This window comes from Catharus ustulatus, chromosome 1 (genome assembly GCF_009819885.2).
Source record: "Catharus ustulatus isolate bCatUst1 chromosome 1, bCatUst1.pri.v2, whole genome shotgun sequence".
In the NCBI taxonomy this organism is placed as follows: domain Eukaryota; kingdom Metazoa; phylum Chordata; class Aves; order Passeriformes; family Turdidae; genus Catharus; species Catharus ustulatus.
Window position 1 is genome coordinate 49,705,267 of NC_046221.1, and position 15,933 is coordinate 49,721,199.

At 44.3% G+C, this 15,933-nt stretch overlaps 1 protein-coding gene across 1 annotated transcript in view; it reads right to left on the minus strand.

Moving 5' to 3' along the window:
• The window catches only part of LOC117006411 (engulfment and cell motility protein 1-like), a 95,321-nt gene extending 80,308 nt beyond the window's left edge, over window positions 1–15,013 (minus strand). Inside the window, 1 exon segment of the mRNA XM_033078854.2 lies at window positions 14,792–15,013. Within this exon segment, the coding sequence (XP_032934745.1) occupies window positions 14,792–14,810 (19 nt within the window). The 5' untranslated portion in view covers window positions 14,811–15,013.
• Window positions 15,014–15,933: the final 920 nt, after the last annotated feature.

A 15,933-nucleotide genomic window follows, 5' to 3' on the forward strand; every position in this document is an offset into this window, starting at 1 on the left:
CATTATCCTCAGCTGAGCTGCACAAGGGATTAATTTAACCTTCAGAAAACGGTCAAGAGAAACTGGGAGAGGAACAGAACAACCCATTAATAAAAGCTGTAAGAATTCATGTTCATAGTTTAGTTCAAATTCCTCCTTACAGCTGCTGTTTTTAGTGCAAGCAGGTACATATAGTAACATCACCATTTCTATTCTGCTCCATCTGCCCTTTCTTCTACTGCATATTCTTAAACAGATTTTAATTTAAATCATTTATATTCTCAAAACCCTGAGATCTGGGGAAGTACTGAGGCTTGTTCACCTGTCTACTTGAAATTTTTTCTTTTGCTTTGTTTTAACTAATTCTTAAAATGTATCTGTAAGCCAGAGAACAATTTTTCTTTTTTAAAATTTAGCTAATTGTTTCAGCTGTGGGCTGCATGCAGTGTTCCTATCCCTGAAGGAGAATGCTGTCAGATTCTAAATGTGACTGTGTACCTTAGGTGTAAAATTGTGCAGTAGCTCATAATTGTATGGACTGCCACTACCAAGCTAGAAAAATAAAAAAAGAGTGGAGAGACAAAGCATTAACAGCAGAAACATCCCAGGACTCAGCATTTTTAAAGTTCAGGGACATATTTTTGGTAGATATTTATATTTAATTTATATTAGTGTTTCCATTCTGGATATGGCATGAATGTTCTCCCTTCACAACACACACTGCCAGCTTGAACATATCTTAGCGTACTGTTCTGCCCTTCTCCACTGTCCACTCTTCTTTGCCCTCAAAGGCTACAAGGACCTGCCTTCCTCCCTCGGATTTTACTGAGTATTTCTGGCCATTATTCTGCTCTGGTAAAACTCAGAGCAACTTTACCTCATTTTTCCAAAGTTTTAGAGACAAGTCCCTTTACAAAATTTCCTAGTTTTATGTAAGTATGCTAAAGATTTCCAGAAGAGATATATCAAATTAGCCTGTATGGAATAGGAAACTTGCCAGCTACTATCATATATGTATGCAGCTGTTTCCTGTGATATGCTTGGAGTGCAGCTTCTAAGTGATCTATTTGGCCAAAAGAGAATTTATTATGCCTCTCCAGTTACAAATTGAAGCAAATCTGAGCGTCTCCTGATGTCATGGAAAGCGACTAGATGGCATCTCTAAACATCTTCAGCCTGACTCTTGATACTTGCACTACTGAAAACAGGACTGGCGTGGTCCTGTTACTTTTGCTTCTAAAGTCCTTTATCTTAGGACTGATTATCTAAAATAAACTAGAAAGGAATGTAAGGTGCTATGATTTAGTATTTTAAAAGAGAGACACCTAATTCTGAAGGCTCATTAGCAGGTTCTGGTTGAGGAAGATCTGGCTTCTCGTCTTGTTCTCCTAATAGCAATCTAGAACATTTAGAGTAGGATGTCTGCACTGGAGGTGTTGTAGCCAGATTATGCTGATATTTGCATGAAATTTTGGTGGTTGCCATGAGATGTTCTCTCCTATTTACTCTGTGGCAAGACAAGCCGTATTAAAACAAAGCACTGGGGGAGACAGTGGACTGCCAGATCAGTGAGCAAAACTGAACAGCCTGTACAGGAAAGTTATTTTTCATTATGCTAACTGAAGCTTTGCCAGAGATGAGATTTCTAAGCAGGGATGATTTTCATCATCACTGAAGTAAGGCCACACTCAAAAGACCCAAATAAAAGAATGAGATCTAAGCATTACAATGGAACAAATTAATAGATCAGTTGAACTCTTTTAAAAGAAAATTCAACAAAATCTAACCACCTGCTAGGTTAAGCCAGTTTCTATTGAAGGAGTAGTAACTCCAGTATGGCTCTTGATGAGAGGAACACAATTGACTGCAGGGGGTTGGATTATCATCTTTAGAAATTGCTGGTTAAAGATCCTGAAATACCATAGGATTAAGATCAGAGCAGGCAGAATCTCAGGTAATCAAATGCTTCTGTCAAACACACGTAGTTTAATATTCCTTTCTATCAAAACCAAAAATATGCATAAAATAGTGGCAATCTGCTTATTTTCTTTTATTTCCTTTTGTTTTCTTTTCTTTTCTCTTTTCTTTTCTTTTCTTTTCTTTTCTTTTCTTTTCTTTTCTTTTCTTTTCTTTTCTTTTCTTTTCTTTTCTTTTCTTTTCTTTTCTTTTCTTTTCTTTTCTTTTCTTTTCTTTTCTTTTCTTTTCATACTTCTCTGTGGTATTTTCAGAATTCCTTCACACTGATAACAGCAGGAAAATAACTTGATTAGCAGCTAATATATTTATGTTGTTTTACAGCCTTGTTTCACTTAAACATTTGTCAGTATGGCATATGTATCAAACTACTTTTTTGGTGATATCTTTTGAATCTGCCTAGAATCACATGAAAAATTAAAATTAACCTGGAAATACAGAGATCTGCATCTTCTGCAGATATTTACATTTCCAGTGAAGATCCTATGAGTTATATTAGTAAAAAAAGTCTTGTAGAACTACAGAGCAAACTAAAAAGTGATGCATTCCCAGATTATTTATAACATTTATATACTCAGAGACAACCATTTTTCTTTTTGCACCAGTAATGGCAAGCATCCTCGTTATCTCCTCCTACTACATAAATCTGGATTTCCCAATAATTTCTAATTGGATGCATACATACTAATGTCATATTGAAAAAAACCCTCCTGTCTGCAAGACCAGGGACTCAGCTTTCCTAAGAAACCTCTTACACGTTTTAAAGTAGCTCAAATGATGCTTGGATAGCACTTGCATATTGGAGTATATACAGTATATATTGGAGTAATACAACTGAAGTCCAAATAATGGCTCCTATGACTTAGCCCAACAGAGAACTCCAAAATTTGTTATTATCCAACCTGCTCTTAGACAGAAATTAAATGTTAATTATGCCTCTATTTCTCATGTACAGTAATGTCACAACTATAAGGCGCACTTCCAGGTGTTGGCAAATTTCCAAACTTTGTCCATATATAAGGCGCACTGAACTATAAGGCGCACTTTTTTTTTGCAGTGAAGATCCGCGTGCAACAAAATAACAAATTAGTAACGGAATCGCGCGATCGCAGGGTTTACTGGCAGGTGCTCAATTTGCAAACATTTTTCACAGATTGGCATAGCCTTTAAACGCAGACCCAGGCACCCCCCCAGTGCCAGCTGGTGCGGCTAGGCTCGTGGCTCAGCTCATGCCGTGGCTCGGTTCCCACAGCTCGCACTTCCAGGTTGGCAAATATCTGAACTTTGTTCATATATAAGGCGCACCAGATTATAAGGCACGCTTCTGGGTTTCGATCAATTTCAGTCAAAGAGTGCGCATTATATGCATGAAATTACTGTACATGGGGAAAAGTTGAAGAAACAGAGAACAGAGAACTGTAAATAAGAACTTTCTTTTAAAATATATACAGTAACTAAGTAGTATCCTTTCTGACCATAATATCAAGACTTGTGCCAATACACTGTGGAGTTAAAATAAATGTAAAACATTAACGCCAGAATTGAAGAGTTAAGCTTTCACAGCAGGGCTTTGTTGTCAACCTATCATGATCTAAAAAACACACATCTACTTCTGCTGAGTCAATGTACAGTAATTTCACGATTACAAGCCGCACCGTTTTGACCAAAATTTTGCTCCCACACTGGAAATGCAGCTTACACTCAGGAGCAGCTAATATGTGAATAATTTTCTGACATTTCCAATGCCGGAAGTGCAAACTGAGTCAGTGCAAACTGCCAAGTCGAGCACCTGCCAGTAAAACCCGGCATTTACGCCATTCTTACAAATTGGTTACTGTGTTGTTCCGCGGGTGGAGCTGCTCCATGCAGGCAGCACGGGGCGGGGGGGAGGAGGGAGAGGCAAGGGAGCTCCCTCCTGCTGGCCCCACAGCATGCGGTGGAGGCAGGGGCTCTCTCCTGCTGGCCCTGCGGCCAGGGGGAAGGCAGGGGCTTCCTCCTGCTGGCTCCGTGGCCCGGGGAGAGGTGGGGGGCTTCCATCCCTGCCTGTCACCACCGTGGGTACCGGCGGGCTCCATCCCCACCTCCCACCACCACCGTGGGTGCCGGCGGGCTCTGTGCCCACCTGCCACCACAGTGCAGTGCTGGGGTGAGTGAGCACAGCGGTGGCGGCGGCCGGCCTTGAGTGGCCCCACCGAGCAGCAGCGCTGAGCTGGGCCACCTGGCCCCGTTGGCAGCCCTGAGCCCTCACAGCCGCGATTCTGTTACTATTTGGCACGCGGGTCCTCACTGCGAATGACAGAGCGGCTTATAATTGGGTGCGGTTTGTGTATGGACAAAGAACGAAATGTTTGCCAACACCCGGCAATGTGGCTTATAGTCAGTGCGGCTTGTAATCGTGAAATTACTGTAGTTTTAAAAATAATGGCTTCTTTTATTTTAAAAAGGTTCTCAACATCTTCAAGGCTGTTAGGGTTAGCATGGACTATTTATAGGCATCAATGAAAAGGAGGCAATCTTACTTTGCTCTCTTACTGTTTCCCACTGGTAAGAGTAGCTTGCAGGTTTTCTGCAAAATCTCTGTCATCCCTTGACAAAACTGGAATTATCAACAGGGGACAATTGCATGGCAGCAAGATAAATCAGTGACATTACAGAATGACTGGGAAGGATAAAACAATTTGATTGACTGTGCTGCTGGACTGTAGCAGCCAACTTGGCTACAAGTATGCACTTTCTCTTCCTTTGTCCCTTTTGTGCTGAGAGCAAAGCAATTAACAAGCTGTTATCACTGGTGGAACAAACTTTTTTGTATATCCATAATCAAAATAGTTACAGTAATTTCACGACTATAAGGCGCACCCTTTTGACTAAATTTTTTTCCCGAACCCGGAAGTGTGCCTTATAGTGCGGTGCGCCTTATCTGATGGACAAAGTTGCGAAATTTGCCAAACCGGAAGTGAAAGCTGCAATGGGGGGGCGGTGCTGTGGGAGCGCCGAGTCGCGAGGGCAGGAGCGGGCAGCCATGGCCAGCAGGAGTCACAAGGGGAGGGAGGGAGCCAGCGTCGGTCCTGGCCCGGGTGGAACAAGAAGCCGGGCGGCGCCACCACAGGCGCAGGGGGAACGAGAAGCCAGGCGGCACCGGCCCCGGACTGGGCGCGGGGGAAAGGAGAACCCAAGTGGCCCTGGCCTGGGCGCAAGGGGAATGAGAAGTGTGAGCCTGCAACAGCCTCGGGCAGAGCCCACCTTGCGGCGGCATTGGAGCAGCAGTGGCGAAGCCTCTGCGGCTGCCGAATAATGGCGGCGGCCAAGCCCCTTGCGACCACTGAATCGCGGCACTGGCGGAGCCCCCGCGGCCACCGAATCATGATGGTGGGGAAGCCCCCGCGGTCACCGAATCGTGGCGGTGGCGGAGCCCCTTGCGACCGCCGAATCGCGACGGCGGCCGAGCCCCCGCGGCTGCCGAATTGTGGTGCCGGCGGAGCCCCTTGCGGCCACCGAATCGCGGCAACAAGTGGCGCAGCCCCAGGGAAGCGACAAGAAGTGCCGCCGGCAAGCCAGGACGCAGCGCAGCCACGCAGTGGGAGCCGGGTGTCATGAGCCATGCCAGCTGGTGCCGGGGGTGGGCAGGAGTGCCGGGGCCTGCTGCACGGGAAGGGCGCCTGGGGCTGCATTTAAAGGCTACACCGATCTTTGAAAAATGTTTGCAAATTGAGCACCTGCCAGTAATTCGTTACTTTGTTGCGCGCCACACGGCTCCTCGCTGCAAAAAAAAAAGTGCGCCTTATAGTCTGGTGCACCTTATCTGATCTACAATGTTGCGAAATGTGCCGGCTCCCGGGGGGTGCGCCCTATAGTCCGGTGCGCCTTATGGTCATGAAATTACTTGTACTTGTTTTGTGACTGACTCAAACAGAGTTCTCCTACAACTTTCGTTTTCTTTAGGAGGAGATGCCTTTTGACTGACTTCATGGTGCAATTTAACCACTTCAGCTCAGGAGGAATTCAACCCCTTAGTTCTGGGGACAAGCCAAAAACTCATGCGAGTTTTAGCACTTGTTTCAACAGCCAAGCTTTTGCTTTCTGGACAAGTGCTCTTTTTAAGCAGCTCCTGCATTTGCACCCTGACCATGATCATGTAAGCAATGGATAATGGTAAGGTGACCAGAATCGTAAAGCAGGACCTCTGTGCTCTGCACTGAAAGTGATCCACAACCTGCCATGTTCACTTTTTACAGGTGCTCTGTGGCGCTGGCGGCACAAGATGCTCCAAATGGACTGTGACATCAGAGGTGCACAATACTCTTGGCTAGGTTAAATGGTTTGCCAGCAGCAATGATACAGAGGCAATGATGAGAACATCAGATTGAGGGCATGATCTGAAAGGATCTAGATTCAGGCCCAGGTATCTGCCTGTGCAGGAGATCATGACGAAATTTATACACTTCTTCACAATCACAAGAAGCACACACTGTGATTATCTGCTGGAAACTGTATTAACCTCTGGGATTTTGGTGCAATAAAACCTTTAAATCATAGTTTGGGCAAACTTTTGGAACAATCAGCAGCTGAGCTCTGGAGTTTAAATTGAAAGTCACAGAATCAGCTGTAGGGCTTTCCTATACTTTTCACATTACAAATTTGTGATTCATCTCTCCAACTGAAAAATAAAACAAACCACAAATTTCTTTCAATTACTAGTACCCAATAACAGTTAACAAAATTAGAAAGGTGTCTCTTTTATCTTCTGTTTAAACCTGGCAGAAAGTCCTTTAAAAACAAAACAAAACAAAACAACAACAACAACAACAAAAAAAAGACATAATGCAGCAATTATTTATCTTACTAGGTCAATGATAAATGTTAATGGTCAGAACTGTATGCCTGGAACATCTGATATTTACTCCACCAGTCAGAAGTTTCTTGCTTATACCTTAAATATGAAATACGAATTCAAAGCCTTAAAATTCACTGGGCTAGAACCTTTAGCAATGAAAACTGTTATTGGGATTGGTGTTCATTAAGTTCATTCTGGAGTAGATGTCCATGACTGTAGAACGATGGAAATCCTGCATGCAGAGATGAACTGGTACATAATTTTAAGCATGAAAAAGCAGAACTTATTGTAAGACTCACCTGCACCTTTTAAGTACCATTAGAAATGAGCATACAGTAATTTCACGAATACAAGCCGCAGTAATTAGACAAAAATTTTGGTGGAAACCCGGAAGTGCAGCTAATATTTGGGTGCGGCTAATCTATGAACAAAAATGTGATATCTGCCCTTACCTAGTATCATACCAGTCCAGTCCCGAGCCGAAACAGTCTGAAATTCATGGTTTCCCGTTGTTCCGACGATGAACCAATCAGAGAACAGCTTATTGCCTGCCTGTGGATGGCGGCGTTACTGAGGGGCGGGGGTTGTTATCCGGGTGAGTTACCTCGGCGAGTTACCTCGGCAGTTCGATAAAAGTGTGTGATATTTCTCTGTACTTTTTAAAGTGTTTTCAGTCTTGTGCGGCTACGGGGCTGGCTGGGCTCGCAGGGAGAGGGCTGGGGGAGCCGCTCAGCCCGCAGGGAGAGGGGTAGAACGGCCACTTGGCTCGCAGGGAGAGGGTTACAAAGGCCGCTCGCCCCGCGGGGCCGCGAGGGCTACAGCGGCCGCTCGGCCACGGGGCTGTGAGGGCTAAAACGGCCGCTCGCCCCGCGGGTCGCGAGGGCTACAACAGCCGCTCGCCCCGCGCGGCTGCGAGGGCTAAAACGGCCGCTCGCCCTGCGGGCCGCCAGGGCTACAACGGCCGCTTGCCCCGCGGGGCTGCGAGGGCTAAAATGGCCGCTCGCCCCGCGGGCCGCGAGGGCTACAATGGCTGCTCGCCCCGCGGGGCTGCGAGGGCTACAACGGCCGCTCGCCCCGCGGGTCGCGAGGGCTACAACGGCCGCTCCCCCAGCGGGGCTGCGAGGGCTAAAACGGCTGCTCCCCCTGCGGGGCTGCGAGGGCTATAACGGCCACTCCCCCCGCGGGCTGCGAGGGCTACAATGGCCGCTCCCCCCACGGGGCTGCGAGGGCTAGAGTGGCCACTCCTGTGCCAGCATGGAGATGTGGCTCCGCTCGGAGCTCAGCTGCCTGCCCGCGTGGCTGAGTGGCTGTTTAAAGGCAACGCGGATCCATTGGGAATGCTCGCAAAATGACCACACTATTGTTCCTGTCTTTTTCGGCTTGTAAATAAAGGGTGTGTCTTTTTTCACTTAGAAACAATGTTTCCAAGGTTGGCAGTAAGCCAGTTAGCCCCGGCGATCCCACGATTGTGTTACTAAATGACGACTTTGTGAAAGTTCGCGGCGAACTAAAGCGCGGCTAATATTCCGGGTGCGGCTTATTTATTGACAAAGACATCAATGTTGCCAACACACCAGATATGCGGCTTATACTCCATGCGGCTTGTATTCGTGAATTTACTGTAAGTTCACTTGCCATTGAAAAATTCAAGACCAACTATTAACATATAAATAGAACCCATTTCTCCATTGCAGTTACAAAACATCAGAGGTGTTCCTAAATCAAGCCTTTGTTTGTTTACTACTCTATGCACCAAAGCAACTAGTCCTGTAAAAGTGAGAGGTTTCAGGGACATTCTGTATCTCTTTGAAGCTGCAGCTATTCCCAAGCATGACCCCAAGAGCTTGAACAGACAACAGTCTCACATGAGGGAGGGTCTCCTTTCTGAGAGCTGACAGGAGCTTCTCTTGGCCAAGTGGCTTAATTACAGCCTCCAAAGGTGAGTGTTGGGAGGGGGAGAGCAGCAGGTCCCTTGTGAGGGCACAGTGAGGATCAGGAGAGAAGCCTGGTTGTTCTACAGTCCTTCCCTTCCCTGTGGCTAAAGCCACAGATATATTTTAATGCCTTGTGTTGAACACGGGAAGTGTGAGGCAGTTTTCTTGCAGAAAAAGGATCTTCCATACACAACCCTCCTCAGCACCATGCTGAATTATCTAATGTGGAGGTGATTACTTTGTGGTGCTGCCAAAAACTGGGACACGCTTCCCTTGTAGGGCATTCAAAGTTTTAGCTCCAGCGTGTTCTGGCACATCCCAGCTGGCAGAAAGACAAGGACTCTGCTAACACTGATTGTACTGAGGCAAGACAGCAACTCTGCAAAACACATACCTTGACTCTGCTGCACCTTTTGCTGATGATCCATCCACACGGAGGAAGGATAAACTCTGCAAAGCCTTTCTGGTGCTTTCACCCAGGACAGCAGGAAATATGAGCAGATAGAGCTGCATTTCTCAATCTGCTGATACCTACTCTTCAATCCTTCAGGAAGTATCTACCGAAGTTGGGATAAATCTATGACAACTCACACCTTTGCCAGAAAATGGTGGAAAGTGGGAAAGACACCACATCCTGATGAGGGGCTGCAAAGGTAGAATGAAGTAACACCATCCTTTGCAGTTTCTGTTAGGCACCAGACAGAAATGCCAGTCTGAAGTTAGAACCTTATTAACTTTCATGGCAAAGCACTTGCAGAGCTGTATTTGTAGGGATCTAGAAAATCTACTTTTGTTTATGTTTTCAAGGATGTTTAATTAGCTTGGTGAAGCTAACAAATAAAGACACATTCTACAGCTATCCTGAAAGTCCTTCTTTCGCTTTCAAGATCCGTGGGTTCATGCCTTTCATAAATATGAACTCATTCAAATCTTTTCACAATTTCCCCCACTCTTTTTTTATATATCCATTTCTTTCTCGCAGGTGTCAGAACACAATGACAGCTTTGATCTTACTGGAGGTAACTCTATGTGAGTAGATTCTTATTCTTGAAATGCAAAAGTGGATCCAGAGGTCAAGGCAGAAGCTTACCTATATTTGAAAACCACACTTAAAATCCCTTTGTGTGGCTTCTAATATGCCTCTGAATGTGAGTCTTGAAATACCTAGCTGTGAATGCTGCTCTCTGTATCATGAGACACAGAGTCTTAAGAAGTCTTACAGAGTCCTAAGAAAACTGAAGTTCAAAGAGAAGGGAAGACTAAAAGAGTTGGGTTTGTAGCTATGGAACAAGCACTTTCCATGTGGCACTTTCTTTGCCACATCAAAAGCTCTAATAAAAGCAGTCCGGTGATTCAGGATATGAGCATATTATTTGATGTATTAATTTGACAGTGGGCTAACATTTGTAAGAAGATCTCGTTTTCACCCCATTACAAGATTGCTTTTGTGCATTACAGAGGAGTTTAAAATGCCCAAGATAGAGCTAATTAAAGTTCTAGTTTAAATGAAGGTCATGCGTGTCCTCTGAGGTCTGATTTTCATATGCTTTTTTGAAACCACTGAATTCTGAGGTAGCAAAACCTGCTAGAATTTTGTGAAGTCCACAAAAAACAAATCTGTGCTCAGCAGACTTTTGAACATGCAGAAGGTTTATTGCAATATGTGCAAGTTACCAAAACCAAGGATGCATAACTAAATTACTATTTTCATATTCAGAGTGAATATCATGACCCTTACTGTACTGAAATTTTATTTAAGTTGGGTGAGGTATGTATGCAGATGATGATACACTGGGAAATGTAAGTATAGAAGACAAAACACTTTCAAGTTACATGGCCTCTGATAAAGAACTTAAAATTTAATCTCTCTGACATAAAGTCATTGTTTCTTCCCTTCATTATGCTTCTCCTCACAGAGGCATGTGTCTAAGGGGTGCTCTAGTTGCAAATGATGGGGAATGTAGGGTGTGTGAGCATTTTCTTCACAGATGCTCCAGGAGAAGGAAGTACCAGCAATACAATCTCAAGAAAAAAGGAGTTAGTAAAAACTTCTGCTTGTGGTCATGAGTGCTGCTATCTCTACTTTTCATTTCTGAAGAAGCAGCAGGTGGAGGAGGGGTATGATGTCAATAAAGTATTCTAGTTTTCTGGAAAATATCATGTCAAAATGTAAAAAGGATGTACAGGGTTTTTTTTTTTTAGATCTGAGAACAATGAAAAGCAGTGGTTAGTAGTTGTGGGTTTTTGAAGAGACAAAATAAGTGAGATCCATAAAAGCGGCACACTCAGATGGGGAAAGACATGCTTCCAGGAGCCTGTGCTGGGCTGAACTCTAGCTTCAAATGATAATATCAATGAGGTAGTAGCACACAATTCCTCTTTATGAGACTAGTCCTGAACTCTTGCCAAAAATCCCTCTATATGCCACTTAGTGCTTCAAGACAAGAAGAATAATGGCAGGTCTGTAAAATCTGCTGGAATTGACAGTTCTTATTGTTCTGAAAAGTTTTCATGATGCACAGGAATTTTCAGATTAGCACTGCATAATGTTGAATAAAATGTGTGTCAAGCAAATCAATGGGCTTTTCACAACTTACAAGTCTTTTTTTTACTGCTGTTCCATTTTTATTCTGTGCTTGGTGTTGCTTTGTTGTGTGCATGTGCCATTGGAGATGTGAGTGTGTATGCACTGAACAGGGAGTGAGAACTTTCCATGGCATGATGTTCATGTAAGCCAAGACTTAGCATGCAGAAACTTTTCCTAAAAAAGTGGGGTTGTTTTTTCAGACACAAAGATAAGGAACTGTTTATATTTGTATGGTTAGTCTCATTTGGAGTTGCAACTGCCTTCAATTCACTTGGAGGTGAACATATCTATCCATCTTTTTTACATCTGTGTGTAAAAATGTGTACCTACTCACTTGAATAATGGGGTGAAAAACATATACAACTGAAGCAAAACTGAAGACTGGTGACTCTAACATCTGTTTACCTAGAACATAAATAACCACCAGGGTTTTTGTAACTGAAGGAGGGTTAAGATCCAGGGAAATAATGAAATATGAAATTTAATAGCTCTCAACACATATCAAGCTCACATCAGAATTTTTTCTCTGTGCTTCCACTATAGGCTGACATATGGGTATGAGACTCTACAAACAGATAAAAGATAACCCATTAAGCTTAAAGCCCACAGAAACAAGACAAAACCTGTGTAATGTCTATTCCCCTTAAGTTTTCAATTTAACATTATTGAGACAAATTGAAAGAAAAAAATAACATACTGCCTTTGTAAAAATATCACTCTTCCAAGAAAAATATAAGACTGAAGATCACATCAATGCCTGGTGGCATCTTGTGTAAGTCAATGGAGCTGTGCCAATTTGGTCTGGCATCAAGCATTTTAGAAGGCATATGAGCCCCTCAAACCAAGTGTTTACCAATGCAACCAATTAAAGCTACCCCAAGATAGCATTTTTTTCAGCTTCTGCATCCTCAGAACTGCTGCCAGCATGCCACAACTCTCACTGAAGCCTACTCACTCCTCTGTTGCTGGAACTCTTATAGCCTGGGAATCTGAAATGCCTCTCCCATATAGATCATCCCCAAGTATTAATGATGAGCAACAGTTCTCTGCACTATCAGGTCAAAAATCTAATGCAAGCATGGCTTTGATTCCAACATGAGTTTTTCCACCTCAAGCACCACTGTGGTTTGAAGCCCTCAGACAGACTGATCCAGTGCTTAGCAGTTACAGGCTGTCTCCCTCCCTCTCTCCCTCCCTCCCTCCCTCCCCTGACCCCTCCTTTTATCTGCTAATGCACAGGGATAGACAAGCAAAAAAATCCCTTCAAACAAGGTTATGGGAGAGAGAAAACTCTATCACCCACAGTATTTGCCTAACACTGGTGACTAAACTTGAGAGGTTTATGCTGGTTGAACTATATCCCTGGAGTGCTAATAAGAATTAAAATATTATCTTAAGAGTTGTAGTGACCTTAAAAGACAATGTTCTCCCATGCTTTCACATCAGCAATCAGAAAATAAAGCAGAAGGCAGTAGGTATGGAATTAAAAACCCTCAAACGTGCAATTAAGCTTCATTTTGATGCATCTCAAAGGTGTTCAAAATTACCAGCCTGAATCCAGGAACAACCCATGCCCAGGTGTGCAAGGGTCGAAACTTTCTCACAGATTTTTATGGAATATCTTAGCCTAGATCAAAGCATCCACCTTCAAGATGGGGAGTGAGCACACCTCTTTGCCTAGACTGCCATATGCAATGGGATTTTCAGTTACACCACTGCTAAGTAATGATGAATGATACAAGGCCCTGGGAAAGGTGACATAGCAGCAAAATGCCTTCCTTATTAAAATATGCTTGGCACTTTCATCACTGCTGGACAAAAATAAGTATTGTAATAGAAACTAACGGTTATCTCTTTTTTGCATACCTTAGAAAAATGGGGTTTTTTTTCTAAGCCCTGGAGCCATCATTTCAATAAAAGGTGGCCCAAATATCCCTGGGAAACACAGGGAAGAGTGACTTATATCTGTGTCTTCAGAAAAAGCAATAACTCAAGTTTAATAAGGGGTACCTCCTGCATTTGTGATATATTGGGTTAAACACTCAAAACTACACAGAAGAGCTTTACACACACCAATAGACCCTCTCCCTGTATTGATGCACTGAATTCTATGTTCTGTTTGGGGTTTTTTTAATTTATATTGATCCATCAATTCTTCAAAACACTGACAAATCTTTTTTTTGGCATCAACTCTGAGGCAACACTGATTCCTTTACCTGGAGAGATAAGCTCCACATGCACACCTTCCTGCCACAACTTGCAAAGCAGAAACAAAGCTGACCAGTTAAACCATATCTAAAAAAATTTACACCCTCAGTCTGATATTCCCAGGTAGAAATGTGACTTCTCAGCAGTTCCTAATACTGGGAAATGAAGCTGTGTGTTTAGTTCTAAAATGAACACAAGACAACAAAAATGGATGCCTAAAACGAAGCCAACTTCATATGATGTTTGCATCTAGTTTGGTTACAAAAAAAAATACTTTGATACACTTGACCAGCTCAGGGAGAGGATGAAAATACAAAGCTTTTTTCTAAATATTTTTCTTCCTATGTCTGTCATTTCTCCTATGTATTTTTCACAAACCAGATAAAATGACTATAGTCTCTGAGAGGGTTAAGCAGAGACAACCATGAGCTCCATGCAGCAAAGCTCTGTCATGATAAAATATGAACAGTACTGAGCCAAATTCATGGCTGGTGTAACTGAAGTAACCCCAGAGGGTTGCAGAGGGACAGATTTGCACACACACTTCCCTTCCTTCTCTAAATATACTGTTTCTGCTTTACAGAATCAAAAGCAGAGTCCCAACAGGCAAAGGAATCAACTAACACATGCCCCACAATGATGAAAAAGGAAACTGTCCACACTTTCCATGTACTCACAGGTTTCATAAACAAATAGGAAAGCTTTTGAATTAAACTTATTTTAAAAAGCCTTTGAAGAAGAAGAAACCAATTTGAAAAAAGAGAAAAGAGGAGGAAGGGTAAGAAAAGCAATTACTTTTTTGTGCTGAACACAGTGATGAATGATGAGCAACTCATGTTTTCTTGGCTCAGGGTCTGAACTGGCATTTGACAGACCATTGTAATAACATACCAGTTATTATTATACTGACACCACAAATACTGGTGACTTCATGTGGGCACCTAAGACTTTTGTGCCTGCAATATTCTCCTCCATGTGGTTTGCTTTCCTTTTCAAACACAGGGGTAAGCTAAAATACCCCGAAGATCACAGCATCCTTCCACAGACTAACCTTAATTTGGCTAAGAAAACACCCAAGGCAATGCAAACAGCTAACTAGCTTGTCTCATGCCCGAGACCATTTGGACGAACACATCTCGCTACACGCGAAACAAAACTGAGGAATCCGTTGCGCTATTTACAATTGTTACTAATTTGCTTTTGCCATTCCTCGACATCATTAATTGCTCCATGCCGAGGCTGAAATAGCAGGATAAAGAACACCGGTCTACTTACAGAGATCTCGTAGCTCCATCGTTCCCGATGACAAATTCACCTCCCACACGGCAGCGAACGAATGACTTAATGCTGCCTTTTGCGAGCGGCACCATGCGCACGGGCAGCGGCAGATGCTCCGTGGAGAGGCTCTCGGCGGGGACCCGCGCCTGGCGCAGCCATGGGAAAGGCGTTGTCCCGCGGTCGCGCACCTTTGCTCGCCGCGCTGCCCGTGACCCAGGCTGAACGCGTAGCTCCGCTTGTGTGCCGGGCGCCCGGCGGGCTCCCATTGGCACGGGCGGGCGGCGGTAGCCAATGACAGCCCACTCCTGCGGCAGGGAAACTCCTGCCCGCTTATTTAGCATCTCGGGAGACCGTATTTCCGAGGAAGAGCGCCTCTTCCCTCGCATCCTGCCATCGCATGGTGGGGATGAATAGACCAGAGATCCCCGTCCCTGGGGCTCCCCTTCCCGCCTGCTCGTTTTGTCCCAAAGCCCAGCGCTCACCCAGAGGAAGCGCTGATGGGGACCCGGCACCGCGACCTTGTCGGGGGCCGCGGTAGAGCGCACCGGTGCTCCGCAATTACTCGCTCCATCGCCATGGAAACAGGCTGGATGCAGAGGGTTGGATTTGTGTAGCACATCTGCTGCCAGGCTCATAATCAACTGCAATCTCATCTTTTTTCCCTCTGCTCTCGCTGATTGATTGGGAGTTTTCTCTCTTTTCATAAATGCTGGGAAAGTACACGCAGACAGAGCTGTGTACATGTTGACTTTATCCCTGTGCAAACACGCCACAACACATGTGTGTGCACATACCCCAGGAGTATTCACTTGTATGCATGCGTGCATATGCTGTGGAGGTACATTGTCTGTGTGCCCAAATCACACAATCATAGAACAGTTAAAGATTGATAACCTAGTTCCAACCCCCCTGCCATGGGCAGTAATAACTTTTATGAGTGCTGTTTGCTTGAAGTCCCATCCAGACTGGCCTTCAACACTGCCAGAGATGGGGCATACACCTGGGAGTCTGTCCCAGTGCCTCATTACCCTCACAGTAAAGAATTTCTTCCTACTATCTAATTGAAACCAATCTCCTTTCACTTAAAGGTCATTATATCTTGTCCTGTCACTCCGTGACCTTGCAAAAGGTCCCTCTCC